Source organism: Triturus cristatus, chromosome 4_2, assembly GCF_964204655.1.
Source record: "Triturus cristatus chromosome 4_2, aTriCri1.1, whole genome shotgun sequence".
Taxonomy (NCBI): Eukaryota; Metazoa; Chordata; class Amphibia; order Caudata; family Salamandridae; genus Triturus; species Triturus cristatus.
The window spans coordinates 212,793,427-212,815,781 of NC_140586.1; the positions used below are offsets into that span (position 1 = coordinate 212,793,427).

Consider the following 22,355-nt stretch of genomic DNA (forward strand, 5'->3'; position numbering starts at 1 on the left):
CAAGGGGATGATGATGATGATGACATCCACAGTATCCCACCACCTGACCCCTGGGATGATTATGGTAATGTCCCAGATATACCTGAGCCAGACTCATACCCATCTAAACCATCCCCTCCAGACGAAAACATAGGTTTTGCGCAGCTCATAGACAGGGCAGCCAAATATCATGGTGTACAATTACACTCAGACCCTTTGGAGGAAAACTTTTTAGTAGAAACTTTTACATAGTCACAAAAGTCAACAAGTATTTTATCTATGTTGAAAGGTATCATTAAACATGCCCCTGATGTGTTTAAAGACCCTGTCAGGGCTAGAGTTCTCAACCCCAGGGTTGATAAAAAATATAAAGCAGCTCCAAGCGATCCTGCTTATATCAAGGGACAACTTCCTCTAGATTCCCTAGTTGTGACAAATGCCCGTAAACAGGCAAATTCCCAGACAACAGGTGATACCTCTCCTCCGGATAAGGAATCTAAATTATTGGACGCATCTGGTAAACGGGTTGCGTCACAGGCGGCAAATTACTGGCGTATTGCCAATGCCCAAGCCTTGCTGGCCAGGTATGATAGGGCGCATTATGATGAGCTTGAGACACTCGTGCAACATCTTCCAGACCAATATAAGGCAAAAGCTAACGACCTCATACAAGAGGGGAAGCTAATTACAAACACCTCTATCAAATGTGCTCTTGATGCAGTGGACACAGCATCTTGTGCCGTTAACACAAGTGTATTACTGCACAGGCACGCATGGCTATGCATATCTGGCTTTAAACGAGGTGCAGTCTCAAATTCTTAATCAGCCTTTTGATCAAGAACACTTATTTGGGCCTACCGTAGACACATCTTTAGAAAAGATGAAAAAAGACACTGAAACAGCTAAATCCATGAGAACCTTACAGTTATCGACAAATAGAGACTTCTTTCGTCACTCCTTTTATAAGGGCGCCTCCAAAACCATCGAGACAGACAACACTTCCTCTTCCTACAAAAGCCCCACTCAAACTTCCTCTAACAAAGGATATTTTAGAGGGGGATACAGAGGGAATAACAACAAAGGAAGAGGCCGCGGTAAAAACACCCGCTCCTCCCCTAACAAAAAACAGTGACTTCCCTCCACTTCCCCCCGGAACATTCCACACCAGTCGGGGGAAGACTATCACAGTTCCTACCTGTCTGGAACTCCATCACCACAGACAGGTGAGTGAAACAAATTATCCAGTATGGTTACTGCCTGAAACTCACCTCTACCCCTCCACACATACCACCCAAACAACGTCCGATGTCAACAGAACATCTTACGCTTCTAAAACAAGAGATTCTCTCTGTCTTGCAAAAGCACGCAATAGAACAGGTTCCGATACACCATCAAGGTACAGGGGTTTACTTCCTTTACTTTCTCATCCCAAAAATGGACGGCACTCTGAGGCCAATATTAGACCTCAGAGCGTTAAACCTGTACATACAATCCAACCACTTTCACATGGTCACTCTTCAACAAGTCCTCCCATTGCTCCAACAAGGCGATTTCCTTGCCACTCTGGATCTCAAGGACACCTACTTTCACATTCTTATTCACCCTGCTCATAGGAAATATCTACGGTTTGTAGTGGGCGGCCAGCGTCACAAGCGGCAAATTACTCTCGCATTGCTAACGCCCAAGCTTTACTAGCCAGGTATGATAGGGCGCATTACGATGAACTGGAGACATTAATGCAACATCTTCCAGAACAGTATAAGGCAAAAGCGAACGACCTCATACAGGAGGGAAAGCTCATTACCAACACCTCCATTAAATGTGCTCTTGATTCCGCGGACACAGCATCTTGTGCCGTTAACACAAGTATTTTACTGCGCAGGCACGCATGGCTACGCATATCTGGTTTTAAACAGGAGGTGCAGTCTCAAATTCTTATTCAGCCTTTTAATCAAGGACACCTATTCGGCTCTACTGTAGACACATCTTTAGAAAAGATTTAGAAAGACACTGAGACAGCTAAATCTATGGGGACCCTACAGTTACAAACAACCAGAGGCTCCTTTTGTCGGTCCTTTTATAGGGGCGCCTCCAAAACCATTGGTGCAGACAACTCTTCGTCATACAAAAGCCCCACTCATACTTCCTCTAGCAAAGGATATTTTAGAGGGGGGTACAGAGGCAATAACTCCAAAGGAAGAGGCCGCGGTAATAACACCCGCTCCTCTCCTACCACAAAACAGTGACTTCCCACTACTCCCCCCACGAACATTCCACTCCAGTCGGGGGAAGACTATCAGAGTTCCTACCTGTCTGGAATTCCATCACCACAGACAGGTGGGTGAGACAAATTATCCATTATGGCTACTGCCTGGAACTCACCTCTACTCCTCCACACATACCACCCAGACAGCGCCCCATGTCCACGGAACACCTCATGCTTCTCAAACAAGAGGTTCTCTCTCTATTACAAAAACAAGCCATAGAACCTGTTCCCATACACCATCAAGGCACAGGGGTTTACTCCCTTTACTTTCTCATCCCAAAAAAGGACTGTACTCTCAGGCCAATATTGGACCTCAGACCGTTGAACCTGTACATACAATCCGACCACTTTCACATGTTCACTCTCCAACAGGTCCTCCCATTGCTACAACAAGGCAATTTCATTGCCGCTCTAGATCTCAAGGACGCCTACTTTCACATTCCTATTAACCCTGCTCACAGGAAATATCTACGGTTTGTAATGAGCGGCCAGCACTACCAGTTCAAAGTGCTTCCCTTCGGTGTGACTACAGCAGCCAGAGTTTTCACAAAATGTCTCGCAGTAGTAGCAGCTCACTTGCGAAGATAACACATTCATGTGTTTCCTTATCTTGATGAATGGCTCATAAAAGCCAAGCCACGCAGCGATTGTGTACACCACACACACAAAACAATCCAGCTGCTGCACAACTTAACATTGACAATCAACCTCACCAAGTCACATCTTCAAACGTCCCACACCCAACAGTATGAAGGCGCCACAATAGATACTTCAGAAGCCCTTGCATGCCCCAATCCAGCCAGGCTAGCCACCATGCAGGCTCTCATAACAACATGTTCGAGGCATATGAGCTGCAGATCACACACTAGGGATAAGATCGCCATCTGGTGTTGGGCTCGGATGATTGCAGGTTGTTGTTGTCTTCGGAAGAAGTCTTTGGTCACGAGATAGGTGACTCCTCCTCTGGACAACAGTGCGCATGGGCATCCACTCCATCCTCAGATTGTTTTTTTCCGCCATTGGGTTCGGATGAACTTTTTTCCGCTCCAGCAGAAAATTTCTAGCAATCACACCAACTCTCAAAATTTGAAAACTCGACGTCGAAATCCACATCGGACCGGATCCGGACGCGGCTGATGGAAAGGACACCCTTTAAAAAATGCCCCCAATGTGGAGCAAAGTTTCCTCATAGTGATCACCACGAGGTCTGTAATTTGTGCCTTTCACCAGACCACAACGAATCCAGCTGTCCAGCCTGCGCCGCATTCCGTTCGAAGAAAACTATCCGGGACCGAAGAGCTCAACGCCATATCATGGCCAACCCGGTTCCGGAATCAGAAGACATCTTTGCACAGGATGTCCCTGACGACGACTCCGAAGATCTCCAGATCGTGTCCGAGGCCGACGATTCTGATCCGGGGCAGCCTGTGAGTTCCAGCCCCCCTACCCCAACACCACCCAAAAAGACATTGGTCAAGACTCTGCCAGCTGGGCCCAGTCGCGATCCAAAATCGTCTTCAGAAGCCCCGCCCTCGGGCCCGGCTCCGAAGAAAAGTAAGCCTGCAGGTGGCTCGGGCTCGAGCAAACCTCATGTTATTGTGCCTATAATACCTTCGGCACCGAAGCAGGCTCAGAGACCGAAATCTCCATCGGCCCCGAAACGTCACTCGGCACCGACGTCTCCACCGGCACCGAAACGTTCTTCGGCGCCGAGGTCTCCACCGAAAGGCTCGTCGGCACCGAAAGGCTCGTCGGCACCGAAAGGTCCTTCGGCACCGAAAGGTTCTTCGGCACCGAAAAATCCACCGGAACCGAAAAGTTCTTCGGCACCCAAACCATCCTCGGTGTCAAAACAAGTCCATAAAGAACATAAATCAAAATCAGAACCAAAAAAGTCGGCGCCAAAGCCGCCTTCTGACAGTGAGGAACTCTTTCGGCCAGATCCAAAGCAAAAACGGATTTACATAAATCCGAAAACTGGACATGTCACAGCGGTGCCCTACAAGAAAAGGAAGCTGGACACAACACCTCCTCCAGCACCTCCAAAGAAGAAGGACTGTGCCACTTCACCCATACGTCCTTCCTCTCCTACACTACCTCCTATTCCATCCCCCCACCCCCACCGCCTTCACCTCTACCATCACCTTCTCACACACCACCTCCACAGGATGATGATGATTTAGGGGGAGGGGGAGACCCAGATTTCTTTAATGATCCCACTGATCCTACTGATCCCTTTACACTCCCGGACACAGCACCAGTAGATGACTGGACTTACCCGATGCCTGATATGCCTGACCCCACTCCATACCCCTGAAAACCCTCCCCTCCTGATGACCATTTAGGGTTTGGTCAGCTTATAAACAGAGCGGCATTGTTTCATGGCGTCACCATGCACACCGACACTCCTGAGGAGGATTTTCTCCTCGACACTTTTGAGCAGTCGCAGAAGACAGTTCACATTCTACCCATGATTAAGGGAGTGATAAAGCACGCCAAGGAGGTTTTTGAAGACCCTGTTAGGGCCAGGGTTCTTAACCCCCGAATAGAAAAAAAATACAGGCCGGCGCCACAAGATCCTGCGTACATCAAGGCGCAACTCCCCTTAGACTCACTAGTCGTATCAAATGCCAGAAAGCGGGCGAACTCCCAAACAACCGGAGACACGCTGCCCCCAGACAAAGAGTCTAACCTCTTGGAGGCTTCCGGCAAAAGGGTTGCCGCACAAGCTGCTAACCACTGGCGTATTGCCAATACACAAGCCCTATTGGCTCGTTATGATAGAGCTCATTATGATCAACTAGAGGATCTTTTGCAACACCTGCCTGATCCATACAAATCACAGGCCACTGACCTCATCCAAGAGGGCAAACTAATATCAAATGCCTCCATTAAATGTGCATTAGACGCAGCGGACACCGCCTCTAGGGCAGGTCAACACAAGTGTATTGCTTAGACGCCACGCATGGCTGCGCATTTCCGGCTTCAAGGCGGAAGTACAAACCACCATTCTTGCTCAACCCTTTAATCAGGAGCAACTATTCGGACCTGCAGTAGACACTGCCCTAGAAAAAATGAAGAAAGATAATGAGACTGCCAAATCAATGGGAGCATTGCAGTCTACTCAACCCAGAGGCTCCTTTCGTCGCTCCTTTTATAGAGGAGCTTCCAAAAATGTGGGAACAGACAACTCTTCCACCTTCAAAACATCAGGTCAAACATCTACTAACAGAGGATATTTTAGAGGAGGTTATCGGGGAAACAATACTAAAGGCAGAGGATGGGGCAACAACAACAACACCCGCACCTCTCCAGCCACTAAACAGTGACTTGCCACCACTCCCCCCAGACCATTCCACTCCGGTCGGGGGAAGACTTCAACAGTTCCTACCTGTCTGGAATTCCATCACAACAGACAGGTGGGTAAGACAAATTATCCAATCTGACTACTGCCTCGAACTTATAAACCCACCCCCAAACATACCACCCAGGCACCGTCCCATGACGTCTCACCACCTCACGCTCCTCAAACAAGAAATACAGTCTTTGCTTCAAAAACACGCAATAGAACCTGTTCCACTACAACATCAGGGCACAGGAGTATATTCCCTATACTTCCTCATTCCCAAGAAGGACAAAACCTTAAGACCCATACTGGACCTCAGACTACTAAACCAGTACATACAATCGGATCATTTCCACATGATCACTCTCCAACAGGTCCTTCCATTACTTCAACAAGGAGACTTCCTTGCCACATTAGACCTCAAGGACGAATATTTTCACATCTCTACGCATCCCGCTCACAGGAAGTATCTACGATTCGTGGTAGACGGTCAGCACTATCAGTTTACAGTTCTCCCATTCGGAGTAACAACCGCACCCAGGGTATTCACCAAATGCTTAGCAGTTGTGGCAGCATATCTCAGAAGACAACAAATCCATGTCTTCCCCTATCTGGACGATTGGCTCATAAAAGCCAATACTCTAGACAAATGCGTTCTCCACACTCACCGCACTATTCAAACCCTACACAACCTGGGATTTTCCATCAACTACCCAAAATCTCAACTACAACCCTCCCATGTACATCAATACCTGGGAGCCACCATAGACACATCCAAGGCCATAGCTTATCCCAGCACAGCCAGGATAGCCAACATACAAAGTCTCATCAAAAAATGTCAAACACAACACTCTCTCCCCGCAAGAGTGTTCATGCAACTCTTAGGCATGATGGCGTCATGCATCTCCATAGTACCCCACGCACGACTTCAAATGCATCCCTTACAGGAATGTCTAGCACAACAGTGGAACCAGGCCCACGGACAACTTACCGTTCTGGTGTTGGTGGACAGCCGCTCTCTTCGCTCGCTGAAGTGGTGGAACACCATCAACCTGTCCAAAGGGCGGCCGTTCTTAGAGCCTCTCCCACAAGTTGTGCTGACCACCGACGAATCTCTCACAGGGTGGGGAGCCCACCTCCTTCAACACACCACTCAGGGCAGGTGGACCACTCAACAAAAACAGCTCCACATCAATCACCTAGAACTTCTAGCGGTGTTCCTAGCACTGAAATCCTTCCAAGTGCATCTGCAAAACAAGACTGTCCTCATCCGCACGGACAACATGACCACAATGTATTACATACAGAAACAAGGAGGGACACATTCTCTACAACTGTCCCAACTTGCGCAACAAATCTGGAGATGGGCAATTCCCCAAAACATCTACCTGCTAGCAGAACACCTCCCAGGGGTTCAGAACCAGGTGGCCGACCTCTTAAGTCGCCACACACAGCAGATACACGAATGGGAATTACACCCCAAAGTCTTACTCCCATTCTTCCAAAAGTGGGGACAACCAGACATAGACCTGTTCGCCACACAAGAAAACGCAAAATGCCCAACCTTCGCCGCCAGGTTCCCACACCCACGGTCAAAGGGCAATGCAATATGGATGAACTGGGCAGGCAGATTTGCGTACGCTTTTCCGCCTCTCCCACTCATTCCATTTGTGGTACTCAAACTGAAACAACAGTCGCTAACACTCATCCTAGTAGCTCCCACTTGGGCACGTCAACCCTGGTTCACCACACTTTTGGAACTATCACTAGTTCCACATCAAACACTGCGTCTCTCCCCGGATCTTTTAACCCAGAACCATGGAGAAATCAGACACCCAGATCCTCAAACACTGAACTTGGCAATCTGGCTCCTGAAGTCTTAGAGTTCGGGTACCTCAACCTTCCTCCAGACTGTATGAATATCATTAAAGAAGCCAGAAGACCTACTACTAGGGCATGCTATGCTGCAAAATGGAAACGATTTGCCATTTACTGCGCTAACAATAACATACAACCACTGGATGCTTCCATCCAAAACATCATTTGCTATTTACTACACTTGCAAAGATGCAATTTAGCGTATTCCTCTATACGTCTACATCTAGCGGCATTAGCAGCCTATTTGCAAAATAGACAACACCTGTCCCTCTTTAAGGTACCAGCCATTAAAGCATTTATGGAGGGTCTCAAAAGAATTATTCCTCCAAGGTTACCACCTTCCCCGGTGTGGAACCTTAATATTGTTCTAACAAGGCTCATGGGTCCCCCATTTGAACCAATGCACAAATGCGAACTGCAGTTCCTAACATGGAAAGTGGCTTTCCTCATCGCAATCACATCCCTGCGAAGAGTAAGTGAAATACAAGCCTTAACTCTCGAAGAACCCTTCCTACAACTACATCGTAACAAAGTGGTTCTTAGGACAAATCCAAAATTCCTCCCTAAAGTCATCTCCCCTTTCCACCTAAACCAGTCAGTCGAACTGCCAGTCTTCTTCCCTAATCCAGACTCAGTAGCTGAGAGGGCACTTCATACCTTAGATGTTAAGAGAGCCTTGCTTTATTACATCGACAGAACCAAACCTTTTCGGAAAACCAAGCAACTGTTTGTTGCTTTCGCTCCACCACATAAAGGCAACCCTATTTCTAAATCAGGTATCGCCAGGTGGATAGTCAAATGTATCCAAATATGTTACCAAAAAGCTAAACGTACTCTTACCGTTCCCCCTAGGGCGCACTCCACGCGTAAAATAGGGGCTTCTATGGCATTCTTAGGGAACATCCCCTTAGAAGACATTTGCAAAGCAGCCACATGGTCTACTACACACACCTTCACTAAGCATTACTGTGTTGATGTGCAATCCAAACAACAAGCTTCAGTAGGCCAAGCTGTCCTATAAACTCTATTCCAAACTGCTGCAACGGATATAGGTGACCACCGGTTGGGGAGACACTGCTATGTAGTCTATCCTTAGTGTGTGATCTGCAGCTCATACGCCTCGAACGGAATATGCTACTTACCAGTATGCATCTGTTCTTGGCATGTAGAGCTGCAGAGCCACACACGCCCACCCGCCTCCCCGGGACCTGTATCTGTTCCAGCATTGTCTTAATTAGACACTACACATGGACATCCTTTCTCTTTACTTCTCATACACTCCATAATTTCCCATAATGGCGAAAAACAATCTGAGGATGGAGTGGATGCCCATGCGCACTGTTGTCCAGAGGAGGAGTCACCTATCTCGTGACCAAAGACTTCTTCCGAAGACAACAACAACCTGCAATCATTCGAGCCCAACACCAGATGGCGATCTTATCCTTAGTGTGTGGCTCTGCAGCTCTACATGCCAAGAACAGATGCATACTGGTAAGTAGCATATTCCTTCAACCTCAACACTCACTACCAGCTCGAGTGTTTATGCAACTAATAGGGATGATGGCCTCTTGCATTTTAATCGTACCTCATGCAAGACACCAAATGCGTCCATTACAGGAATGTTTAGCACGTCAGTGGAATCAGGCTCAAGGTCAGCTTACAGATCTGGTGTTGGTGGACAGCCACACACATCGCTCTCTTCAGTGGTGGAACACAAAAAACCTGTCCAAAGGACGGCCATTCCTAGACCCAGTTCCACAGATAGTGCTCACTACAGATGCATCGCTCACCGGCTGGGGAGCTCATCTCCTAATCCACACCATTCAGGGTATGTGGACCCATCAGCAAAAACTGCTCCACATCAATCACCTCGAATTACTGGCTATTTGTCTAGCTTTAAAATCATTCCAAGTACATCTCTTACACAAAGCTGTCCTCGTGCATACGGACAATATGACAGCAATGTACTATATACAAAAACAGGGGGGGGACACACTCTCTCCAGCTTTCACACCTAGTGCAAAGCATATGGAGATGGGTCATTCCTCAAAAAGTATACCTCCTAGCAGAACATCTTCCAGGGGAACACAATCAAATTGCGGATCTGCTCAGTCGTCAGAGACAGCAAATCCACGAATGGGAACTTCATCCACAAGTTCTTCATCCGTTTGTTCAGATGTGGGGCCACCCAGACATAGATCTGTTGGCCACACATTTAAACGTAAAATGCCCAAGCTTCGCCTCCAGGTATCCACACCCACTGTCCAAAGGCAATGCGATATGGATGAACTGGTCAGGCAGATTTGCATACGCTTTTCCGCCTCTCCCGCTCATTCCCTTACTGGTGGGCAATCTCAAACAACAGTCTCTCACAATGATCCTAGTTGCTCCGTCATGGGCCCGGCAACCATGGTTCACAACCCTACTGGAACTCTCAGTAGTTCCACATCCAAAGTTGCACCTTTGCCCTAAGCTTCTCATGCGCAACCATGGAGAGATAAGGCACCCAGATCCAGCTCAATTGAACCTAGCAATCTGGCTCCTGAAGTCTTAGAGTTCGGTTACCTCAACCTTCCCTCAGACTCTATGCATATCATTAAAGAGGCTAGACGTCCTACCACTAGAGCCTGCTATGCAGCAAAATGGAAAAGATTTGTTTTCTACTGTAATAACACAACCAATCCACTAGATGCTTCAATCCAAAACATTATTTGTTACCTCTTGCATCTACAAAAATGTAACCTGGCATACACATCTATACGATTACATCTTGCTGCCATAGCCGCTTACCTACAAAACAGACAACACTTGTCATTGTTTAGGGTACCTGCCATCAAAGCATTCATGGAAGGCCTTAAAAGGATAATTCCTCCCAGAGTTCCACCCTCTCCACAGTGGAACCTAAACATTGTCCTTACCAGCCTCATGGGTCCCCCATTTGAACCTTTACATAAATGTGAGTTGCAATTTCTCACATGGAAAGTCGCTTTCCTTCTAGCGATCACATCTCTCAGAAGAGTTAGTGAACTCCAGGCATTAACCATACAAGAACCATTTTTGCAAATACATCACAACAAAGTGGTTCTTAAGACAAACCCAAAATTCTTACCAAAAGTCATTTCTGCTTTCCACCTTAACCAGTCTGTTGAGCTGCCAGTCTTTTTTCCTCAACCAGACTCCGTGGCAGAACGGGCTCTTCACACGCTTGTCGTCAAAAGAGCTATCCTTTATTACATTGAAAGGACAAAAACTTTCAGGAAAACGAAACAACTTTTTGTAGCTTTTGCACCACCACATAAAGGCAATCCTATATCAAAAGCGGGAATTGCCAGGTGGATCGTTAAATGCATTCAGATATGCTATCAAAAAGCAAAGCGTACATTATCCATTCCCCATAGAGCGCATTCCACACGCAAACTAGGGGCTTCTATGGCATTCCTAGAGAACATTCCCATAGATGATATTTGTAAAGCAGCAACATGGTCTACACCGCACACTTTCACAAAACACTATTGTGTAGATGTGCAGCAAAGCAACAAGCTAGTGTGGGCCAGGCTATATTAAAAACACTTTTTCAAACCACTGCAACAGATACAGGTAGCCACCGCTAAGGAGGTAACTGCTGTACAGTCTATGCACAAATATACAAATATACAATCTACAGCTCATATGCCTCGAACGGAAAATTCTACTTACCAGTATGCATCTGTTCTTGGAGCGTAGAGCTGTAGATTTGTATACGCCTTCCCGCCTCCCCGGATACCTCTATCTGTTCCAGTATTATCTTTCTTAGATACATTACACAGGGTCATCTTTTCTATTTTCTACTTACTCCATCCTAACCCTCCATGACAAAACAATCTGGAGATGGAGTCGATGCCCATGCGCACTATTGTCCTAAGGAGGAGTCACCTACCTCGTGACTCCAAAAGACTTCTTCCAAGACAAAAACAAAGTGGAAACATCCGAGCCCAACACCAGATGGCGATCTATGCACAAGTATACAAATCTACAGCGCTACATGCCAAGAATAGATGCATACTGGTAAGTAGCTTTTACTTACGTAACAAATTAATGTTGTGGATTTAAGAATACCTGCAGAGTAACTATGTCTTCGAATAAGTAAGGGACAAGTATCAAAATGGGAACGACAGACACCTTTATGGTATGAGAAGTTCACATACTTTTGCTCCGAGTTTTTCATCAAGTTAATCATCACTGCATCCTAAATATGGAAACTATCTGAAACGTGGATCACGTTTACAAAAAAGGAAACTTCTCTTACTTATTTTTATTAAATATGGCAACTAAAAAAGGCAAAGCCTCTCCATAAAAAAATAATACTAATTACTATTAGAAAAAAATAGGCAAAGGGAATCATGTAGAATGAGATCAGATTGGCAGCAGTCTTAAGAGACGAAAGTGTACCCTTCCCCGGTAAGGGAATCTCCAGCTCCACAGCTCACCAGTGCGCTTAACTACTAGTTTAAGACCAGTTCATTTATGTGCTCCCTCTTTGAGCACAGGACGCTGTTCCGTTTTTTAGGTCTTGCATGAGAATAGGGCATGCACGGTGGCGGAGAGAGCTTTTGTGAACTCAAAAAGTTCTTAGAGCCTGCCCATTACTTACCATTAGTTGGCTTCAGCATCACTCTAATTTCCTTGCTTCACGTTGGTCAACGTGCCCCAGCTTCACTTGCCTTTCTTGTGTTTGTCCCTTCTATGGAACATGGGCGAGGACTGATTTGATGTTTTTATTGGTGTCCTCTTTTTCTACTCTCCCCACCGTCGACGTTACCCTTATCATTGTAACTTGCTCTGTTGTTGCTTGTTTTCTTTGTCATGGCACAGACTGTCTCTGTTACAGTGCTGCTGAGGCGAGCCGGCTCGCTTTGTTTCTGTACTTTCCTGGGCTTAGGTTATACAAAGGCTGTTAGTCAGAAACTATGATCTGTGGTTCAGTTAATAATAATAATAAATGTTTCTCAATGGGAAGATCAGTTGCATCCTCTTTTGGGAAATGGAATTTTTACATTTATAACTTAGAACAGTTAATTTTCGCAGCTTGTCGAGAGTCAAGACGGCAGATGCTCATAATGTACAGCAGGGGTCGGACGGGGACACTCACATGCACACTCTTTCACAAGCGTACACACATACTCAACCCCAGCACATAAACATGCACACAGCCATTCATAGCATGAATGTACAAATACACAAACATTTCCTGATGGAAGGAGGATCCCGCCACCTTCTCTAATTGGCTGACCTTGTCAAAGGTCCGGAAATAAAAGGAGGACCTTCCTTTACTCATCACTGAGTGGGATGGGGTTAGGTATAGTTGCTGACCCCACTCCACTCTGTAACGAGCATCACTGATGGACACTTGACCCTAGTTGCTTCAGGGCTTAAAACTGAAGGGCCATGGTCCGAGTCAGTCAGTGACTCTCCCCCTCGTCAAGGGGAGGAGGAGGCACATTTTGACTCAGGCAGCCAAGTGCCCGCACAATTAGCATATGTATAGTGCCTGGCTGCCTGACCAGGCCATGAAGAGTCTCTCAAGCTGACCTTTGCTCGGAATGACCAGCTCTTTTCATGCGTCACCAGACCGCCCTTAACAACAAGCCGTGGGTGCAAGGCGCTTAACTAGAATTAAGTCAAATGTCATTTTTGGACACATTGGTTGCAGCTGTGGAACAAATTAGACTGATTATTACTTCCTGTGTATAGTTCTTGCTTCTTATGATTCTTGCTTCTTATGATTTTCTCAAACAACAATGACTAAAGTATGGTGCTTTATTTTTACCCCAAAGCCACTAATAGAATATATAGATGTGTATATAAAACAATAATAGAGTGTCACACTCAAAAGTGCAGTATCCTTATTGGTTCAAGTGATCAGCAGCCCCACCATGTAAATGTAGGCCTTGCTACCAGCCTCTGCATGCCACTGTCTCTTAGAATGCTTTTTCACACAGCGCTCCATATATCGACTAGAATTCTCAGATACCTCATCCAAACTACAACAGATCATCCTCCTACACAAACAAGCCAACACAAGTCACAATACAAACCAAAGAGAAGAAACGTACTTGAATACTTTATTATGTGCAGTCCCAAGACCAGCACGTAGTATGATCACCAACTTTGTGTATTGCACAGGCCGCAGTACAGTGCCCTGCGGAAGGCCATCCAGACTTACCGGCTACTGATTACTGACCTCCGGGCACAGGGTGCGCTTCTGAGGGCACAACAGGCTGAGCAGTGGGCAGAGAAGGCTGGATTCAAGGCCTACCATGCAAAGCAGGCGGCTCTGGAGGCACAGATGGAAGATCTACGTGTGGCCCAAAAGCTGGTGAGACTTCTAGCTGCTGCAGAACTGTGGTATTATCTCCCCTAATGGAGGTTGGCCTGCTAAATGCCTTGTGAAAATACTGCCAGAAAACTGGATTGTGGCTTTGGCTTGTGGATGGAGTTGTAATCTCTCCATGTGCTTTTAATGCTAAATTGAGAGAGGTAGGGTGGGACGTTTCCTTATTAGAGCTGTAAATATTGATTGTCTTATGCAACTTCACCGGGAGACCGTGATTTGTCCAGAATAGAGCTTAACTGTTCAGTCTCTTTTTAAAGCTGCAGCAATAATTATAAGCTGATTTTTTTGTTGTGTACACAGAGCTACACCTTCTCTCTTTCCTGTGAGAGCTGCAACAAAACCTGAAGATTGTGTTTGTCGTATATCTAAATGGAACTGAGGCTATTCACTATCTCTTGAAAGTTGCAATGAGAGCGCTATGCTGTGCTCTTTGTACAGGGTAGAGGTGTAAACTCCCTTTCTCTTGAGAGAGCAACAGGCTGCGTTTTTTCCTCTAGATGGATCTCAATTTTTTAATTATCTTATGAAAGCTGGAGTGGGATATTTTGTTCTACAAAAATGGGATCCTTGCCTTGTGCCTCCCACCCTTGCTAATGAACTCTTCCCCAGTAAGAGTGACCCCAATATAGGCCTGGGTTACGCCTCCTGTGGATGTGCCATCACTCCACAAAACTAAGCACCACTTCTTGGTTTCGCACCATGCATGAGCCCAGCCCAGGGGCGGCTCCTCCGCTAAGGGGGAGGAGCGTTGCCCCACTGACCAGGTCAAAAGGGAAAAAATAAACTGATAATAACTCATTGTTATTATCATTTTATTTTCCCGTCTTTGCTCAGCGGGGCTGCTGCAGGGCAGTGCAGGGTAGGAGTGGTTTGCCCACTCCAAGCTTTGGCTGGACATCTCGGGCCGGCCAAACCGTCATGTACACTTTGCATGTTCTCCTCCCAGTTGCATTACAGGCTGGATGGACAACAAGCCCAGGCTCCCAATTCCTGGCTGAGCGACCAAACCCCGGCGCTCAGACCAGTCACAACACTGCATTGCATTGTTGTGATTGGCTATTGGCTATGGGGAGCCTGGGAGAAGGGTGTTTCCTGCCCTTGAGTCCTGAAAGCGGGTGTCGAAGACCGAGACCCACCTTCTTATCCCCCCGCCATTTAATACCTGCAACCACTGGCCCAGCCCCTGATATTTTCTCATCTTTGTTGCTGCAGAGAGAAGCTCAGTTGATGAAACAGCCCTCCGCTGGCTGCAGCTGCCAGGACACTGTGCTGAAGGCAGATTTCGCCCTCAAGTCTTTAGGTAAGGGCGGTGGTGATTATCCTGTATCTGAGGGTCGGTCAGCGCCGGATGCAAATTCTTTTACACACTCAGGCCACCAAGCGATGTTTAAAGCAAGGGCAAAGTGGGCAGTTGCCCAGGGTCCCCTGGTACCATGATCAATACAGTCAGAAGATAATCCCTGTTGTCTCTTTCTCTCTCTTCTCCCTCTCTGTTCTTACCTCTACCTCTCTGAGGTTCTGTATGCCTCTCTTTCGCTACCTCATCCATCTCTTGCATTTGGCTCTCTACACTGCTCACCTCTGTTTATACTTAAACAGATCTAGATTTTCTTGGTCTTGCAACTACAGTATTGTATATGGAATTTAGTTTCCAACATCTTGTTCCTCCGTTTGTAGCAAGGACAAGGATGGATATTATAATGTGACCTACGTTACCAAGCCCTTTCTGCAATTTGAGACATAGAGTGGTCAGACAATCGGTTCCATGTGAAATATTGATATTAAACATATTAATCCTTTAATCTTGATCCCAAAATGTACATTCAATCACAAAAAAATGGTTTAGTCAATGCTTGTTCAAGCTTTCATATCCCACTCTTTGGCTGTTGGACACAAAATCGCTTGAGCTTTCATGGCTGTTCTGCTTGAAGGTGTGGACGGGGGTAGGGGGGCTGTATGTGTAGAGGTGCTCTGTTCAGGTGGTCATGCGTTATGGTGGTTTCCTGATTAGTGTCATGGGTGGAGGTAGTGGTAGCTGGTTCTTATTAGAGATGGAGGTGCTGTGGCCTATTTGGCACAAGGAGTGGATATGGCGATTACTGGATTTGTCATTAGCGAAGTAGTGTTTTCTGGCTGATGTCACAAGTCAAGGCTGTGTTTGCTGCTTGGTGACAGATTTGCAGTGTCCCCCTTGGTGTAAGGAGAGGAGGTGGTTTTTGCTGATTGGTGTATGGGGTAGGGGTGGTGTTTGCTGGTTGGTTTCAAGTATAGTATGTGTTAGACCCGGCCCTCGTAACATAGTCAGACCTGACCCCTGCACCTCACACCAGCCCCGAGCCCCTGGCCTGGCCGATCCTTCCCCCCAGAACACACACACCCGACCCGGACTTCCCCCGTCCGTAGGCCTTCCTCCTTCGGCCACCCCGGGCCCGCGTGCCCACTTCATGCACCAAGATGGCCGCCTGGCCCCAGCGCGACCCTAGCCTACAGGCGCCACTCCGGCTGGAGGACATCGCGCTCCCCTTGGGATGAGAAGGGGAGGAGCAGTTTCCATCACACCTCTGCGCTTCCCTGGGAAGGTGGGTTTCGATCGACCCGCCGGCCTCCCCGAGGGCTCCTCCCGACCCGGCCCTGAAAGGATCAAAGGACAATGGCAGGAAACCCCCAGGTGACAAGACCCCTGCCTGCACAGACTCCGGACATCAAAGAGGAGTCGCCCTATAACAAGGGGTGCTCTGGGACTGTCCGGCAGATTCGCCTTGGAAACACCTGAGCCCTGCTGAGTGACTCGCGGCTCCCTGAAGATCGTAAGACCTCCGAACTTGTGCTTGAGCCCTGCTGAGTGACTCGCGGCTCCCTGAAGATCGTAAGACCTCCGAACTTGTGCTTGAGCCCTGCTGAGTGACTCGCGGCTCCCTGAAGATCGTAAGACCTCCGAACTTGTACTCGAGCCTGCTGAGTATCTCGCAGCGCCCCCAGACTCCCTTGGTCCCGCCGGACCCCACGACGACAAGCGTAACCCCCAGCTCGAGGATTGTGAGCTGTGCGCCGGATACGCTCCTGCATTTGATCCATTCCCCCAAAGACTGTCCCGCTACCTCCTAACCCCCCTCCAAGACTTTGTGAGCCCGCGCTCTACTTGTATATATATTGCCTTGCTGATCATAAAGATCTTACCACTCCGATCTGATAAAGATTTGCTCTTACGAACTCTCGGTGTGGTGTCTCTTTGTCATGTGGTGCCGAGTGTACGATCCTAGATACGAGATTCCTCCCCTGAGGAGTCTCCCGCCAGTGCCCCGCTACGATACCTCGAGGGTTGGTTTCAGGACAGTCAGGGCCCCCTCCGGGCCCCTCTGAGGTCGCCTTCTAACAGTATGTTTTCTTCTTCGTGTCAGCAGTGGCTGTGATGCTTCTTAATTTGTGTCAGGAATGTAGGTTGTGTTAACTGCTTTTTGGCAAGGTTAGAGGTGATGTGTTCAGTTTGGTGCCCTGAGTGGAAGTAATATTTGTTTGTTAGTATTGGGGTAGGAAGTGGTGTCTGCTTGTTGTTGGCAGTGGTGGAGGTGGTGCTTGTGGCAGGAGGGGAAGTGCTGTTTTCTGGTTGGTGGCAGAGATGTGCTGTTTTATGCTTGTATTCCGGGGAGAAGGTGGTATTAGCAGGTTCTTGCCAAGGATGTTTGGTGTTCTGCTTGTTTACAAAGACAAAAAAGTGTTGGGGTAACAAATGCAGATACGATACTAAAGTGAGATTGTAATTAAGATTTGTAATGCACAACAATGCTCAAAGAACTTCTCGGCTCTAAGAAACCTTTTGAAGTATTGCCATCAAAAAACCCAGTAGGAGTGACCTATGAGGCACAGAAGAGCCAGATTTGAAGATTGTTACAGAATCTGAAAAGATTTAGCGTAGCTCTGAGCGTTAAGGGGATCTGATTCCAAAGCTTAGAGCCTAACACAGAAGCTGAGTGAGCTGATACCTGGACAGGAGCAAACGACACATATTGGCCAACCTCAATGATCTTAAGGGAGAGAAAAAAGCTTCTGCAAGCTACATGGGCCTGTCTTATACAGGGCTTGATGGTTGTGAATTAATGTTTTAAATTGACTCATTTTTCAATCACCAACCAGTGAAGATGCCTTAACTTAGAAGAGAAGGAATAATGCCTGGAAGATTCAGAAGAAGTCTAGTCGCATTATTCTGGATTAAATGAAGTTTCTCAATAAGATTGTGTGGTAGCCCAATATATAGAGCAATGGATTAGTCCGGCGTGAACGTGACTAAGGCGTGCACCACCGTTTTCCTAGCTAGTACGGGGAGGAAGAGGAGAATCTTTCTGAGAGTTTTCATACTGCTGGAACAGATGGTGGTGACAGCGTTTACTTGATATCTTAAAGGTAACTGATGATCAAATTTAACTTCTAGATTTCTAACCACCTCCTTAAGAACCAGAGGTTAACCAAATTCCTTTTACCACAATTGATCACATCAAACTTGACATTCCCTTCCCATTATCAGCAGATCTCTTTTCTCACAGTTAAGTTTGGCAATGTAAAGGCGCGACCAAGTTGACAATTTCATTCAAAGGAGGACTGCCATCACTGTCACAGTGACACAGGAGTCAGTGGCATGTACTTGCAATGGACTCTTGATTAGCAATGTGAAGTGAGAATACAGGACGTTTGAGGCCACACAGAACCCCAAATGGTATATGAGTTGAGGAGGCTACCGCACTGGTGTGACCACCATGGCTTAGAGCACTAAATGTGTCAAATAAGTGAGGTACAAGGGCAAGCCCAAGGCGAGATGACACTAACCAAGACAAAGTAATATCATGCCTGATAACAAGGAGCTAACACTACATCCATGCCTAGATTTTCCAGCACAATCTACGACCACACACGACAGCAAGCAGAACATGGGGTACAAAAGTTGTTAAATGTGGGAGAAAAGGAATTTTGGACATGCTGATTCATGTAAAGCTGTTTGTATAACTTGTCAAGGAAGGCAACTTTTGGTTGGAGGGGGCGAAGGGTGGGCATTGACAATGGTGGGGAGGTAAGGTTCTAGGTTGGCTGAAACAGGGGCAATATAGGGAACGCTCACGGATGGATACTTTAGATTCGGAAACCCAGTTTCCATGGATTCTTATTTGGTGAAGGAAAAGGTGGCTTGTTAAAAAAAAAAAGTGAAGGGTGAATAATTGAATCAATCTCATCCACCACGTAATTACTTAGGCGGGCTCCAGCGTCTTTTAGATACTCTATGAATATGTTCAATTAAATGGATGAGCCATCAACCCTAGACAAAACAAAAAATCAGGGTCATGGGGAAAAAGATCAAGAAGCCAGGCTCCAGGTATCTGAATGGTTCAGTAACCAAAAAAGTGAGAGCATAAATACTTGAGATTTGGAATCGACACTGTAGGAACTTTCCTGCCCCAGAATGACTTCATAAATGCAAATGCTACCTCCTTGCCCCCATCCGCGCAATACTCCTCCCAACCATTGTAGATGGGTCTGAAGTAATGCTTGGAAGTGAGCCTAGACTTTTGGATCTACTTATATTTAACGCCTACTAGTATTCCGAAGTCCGAAGCGCAGTTCTCCGGCCCAGGTTCGACTGGAATTTTGTTGTTTGAAGCAAATGCTGGTGAGACAATGGGCTTATCTAACCATCTGTTTTACGTTAAGGGTAGCAACGGATGATACACGAGAGCATCTGTCGTGGACAGAAATCTTAGATTTGGATAGGAAACCCGTGGCACACACTGTCCTGGACAAGGTGTTTCAGAACCTCCACGCAGGGAGCTTAGGGTCCGCCCTGGTCACCTTCGCTGCTTTTAAAAGACTGCTATTAAAATCTGCTTGACAGCAATCATTGTCGGAAGGCAAGCAGCAACTGGTGAATCATGCGCATGCTTGGCTGATCCTAAAAAGCGATGTAAAGTTTGGTCCCTAACCAATTTTGAACCTGTGTTTCTCTAAGATCATCAATCATAGACTGTTGCAGTACTGCCTTGAGGTTTCCCTACACTAGAATGCATGACAAAAGGGTTAAACGAAACATCCGCCACGATCTGTATGCTGTGTAACATCTACAAGGAATCTATGATTCATATAGTCTGCATATGCCCGATGTTATTAAAGGAGAGGCAAACTTTTTTTAAACCTCTTTTTGACCTCTCTGGGCTCCACTCCTCCAGGCAAGCAGTGATGGCATGACACCAGGTAATGCATCTACCCCTTTCTGTGTGGTATGTAAAACGTATGGGTATCGTAGACAGAAAGCTTAGAGCAACATCTTCGGCTAAACCATGACCCTAGGACTTGATATTACTACAGCACCTACGAAAGGTGTGCCAGTAACTGTATTGGTGATTCCTAATGCCTCCCGTTTAAAAGTGTGCTCTGCACTTCATCACTTTTGATGTCACCGCCATGAAAAGGGTGGCAGAACTGCAACTCGTAATATGCTCGGTGGCACTTCAGCGGCACCGCTAGCATTTTGCTGCCGCTGGCCACCATTGCTACGCCGCAGGATCCTAAATTCTGGCAGTCCTGTGGTGATCTAACCGCTACAGTTGTAATACGGCAGGCGGGCTCGCAGTGGTGGCTGTGGTCTGACCGCCACCACGAGTACGTCAGTCTTATGGACCGCCCTACTCGTAATTAGGCCTTTTGAGTGTGATAAACTGCTTATGTGTTTTTTATATAGCTGGATTTGTTTTTAGAATTATTACTGTTTTAAATTGCTTTTATTATCCATATATGATTTTAATTAGCAAATGCATGAAATTAATAAGCTTGAACATGAGCCTAGGCCACCTTCTATGCCATCGTTGTATTTGTTCACTATGGATAGACACCAGCTATTTCCAAATTAATCTTAGTCCTGCTCTGATAGGAACAGTCTAGCCTGAACTGCCAAGACAAATCCCCTCCAGATAGTAGCACAGGCAACCCTGGACTGGTTTCTGCCTTGTGGGCCTAGTCAGTGAGGTGCAGCTTGATTCCAATGAAACAATGAGCACGGGACAGGAAGTGAGGTTTTGGATTCCAGTAAGGCTCTTATTCTGCCACCTTGCTGTTCTACCAGACTTTGAACACTCCGGTACTCTACTCATGTTACATATCTAGCTAGTCACAGGCTCTGCGAATACAGATGCTGCGTTAATGAATGAGGCCTGTTGAGACTAGTTTTCTGATCAGAGTATGACTCTGAATATGCCAGCACTTTCAATATGCCGGAGTTCTGATGATAGCTGAGTTTAGGATATACCTTTTCTCTAATTATACCATTATTCTCCTTAACCTTTAAGTTTTTGAGCAAGTGTCGCGAGACAGCGCTTGCAAATTTACTTTTAAGTATTTGCTCCATTTCACAAAATGTTACTGTAAATGAACTCAAATTCTGCTTGTTATCTTAGTGCCTAGATTGTCAACTAAAGATTTCGGGGATCACCCCAGTCAGACATTCTTCACTTGACCACACTATGTACATTTTGGGCAGATCACTTCATTTCAGTTCCCTGGTATGCAGTGATTGTGAACATATACAATGCTCTTTATCAACGGCTGGATATTTACATTTCACAACTAGTTAAATCCTGCAAACTCTTGTCGAACTTCAAATGATGTGGTTTATTTACACATAAAAGTTTGGTATATGTGCACAAAAGTTGGTTTTGCACTTATAAAAGTATTCTCGCATGAAGAGTTTGATGTAGCGCTTTTTCCCTGTTTTCTACTTAAAGCACTACTGATGATCTGTGAGCAGTGTTTAATCCCTAAGGATTTTGTTGCTCCACAACTGGCCTTGGTAAACATGTCAATTAAATATCAAAGAACATTTCAGAAGTAAATGTACAGCCCTGCCAAATACCACGCATCAGACGTTAGTCTAAAGCATTTTAATGTGGTGGTCCTCATCACTGCATTAAAATGTATTACCACATATTTCTAGCACCTGTTTTCCACCTGTGCACGCTGAGCCTGATGAACTAAGCAGGCAGTGACCATGACCGCCAGGTACAGCAGAGGGGCATCCTAGAGACTGGGCTTAGTGTCGGGGCAGAGCGTGGCGTGGCTGCACAGGCAGCTGGCTCAGAGTCCTGCCCGGCAGGGCAGCTCAGATTGGGACAGGACTGAACTTGATGTGCGCTGTGCAGTGAGCGAGCCCTCGGGCCGGCAGCTCAGCTGTGGCCTTAAAGTTGCTTTGAGTGATGATTTCGCGGAGGGCGCTTCTAGCCTTCAGTATGTTAAATTTGATCCAGCAGATTACCAGATTGGGTTTACACACACACCATATACTCACCTGGGCCCATAAACATTCATAAAATAAGCTAGTAATACTGCCGGAGTCAATATTGGGTTTACCTGCAAGATTTTGTTATCTTTACCCTAATCTTACCATTCTAATCTCCTTGTCGATACATTTCCTCTGGTCAGTGAATCTAGTTGCTAGTAGTATAAGTAAAAATTTAATTTAAGGTTTTCTCTAATAATCACAG

General features: G+C 46.4%; 1 protein-coding gene across 1 annotated transcript in view; it reads left to right on the top strand.

Moving 5' to 3' along the window:
- The window catches only part of LOC146833423 (sperm-associated antigen 4 protein-like), a gene marked incomplete at its 5' end in the record, with an annotated part of 145,412 nt that overhangs the window by 51,214 nt on the left and 71,843 nt on the right, over window positions 1-22,355 (top strand). The window contains 2 exons of the mRNA XM_085599902.1: window positions 13,632-13,824; window positions 15,055-15,142. Of these exons, the coding sequence (XP_085456028.1) occupies window positions 13,632-13,824; window positions 15,055-15,142 (281 nt within the window). The remainder of the gene's footprint in view (window positions 1-13,631; window positions 13,825-15,054; window positions 15,143-22,355) is intronic.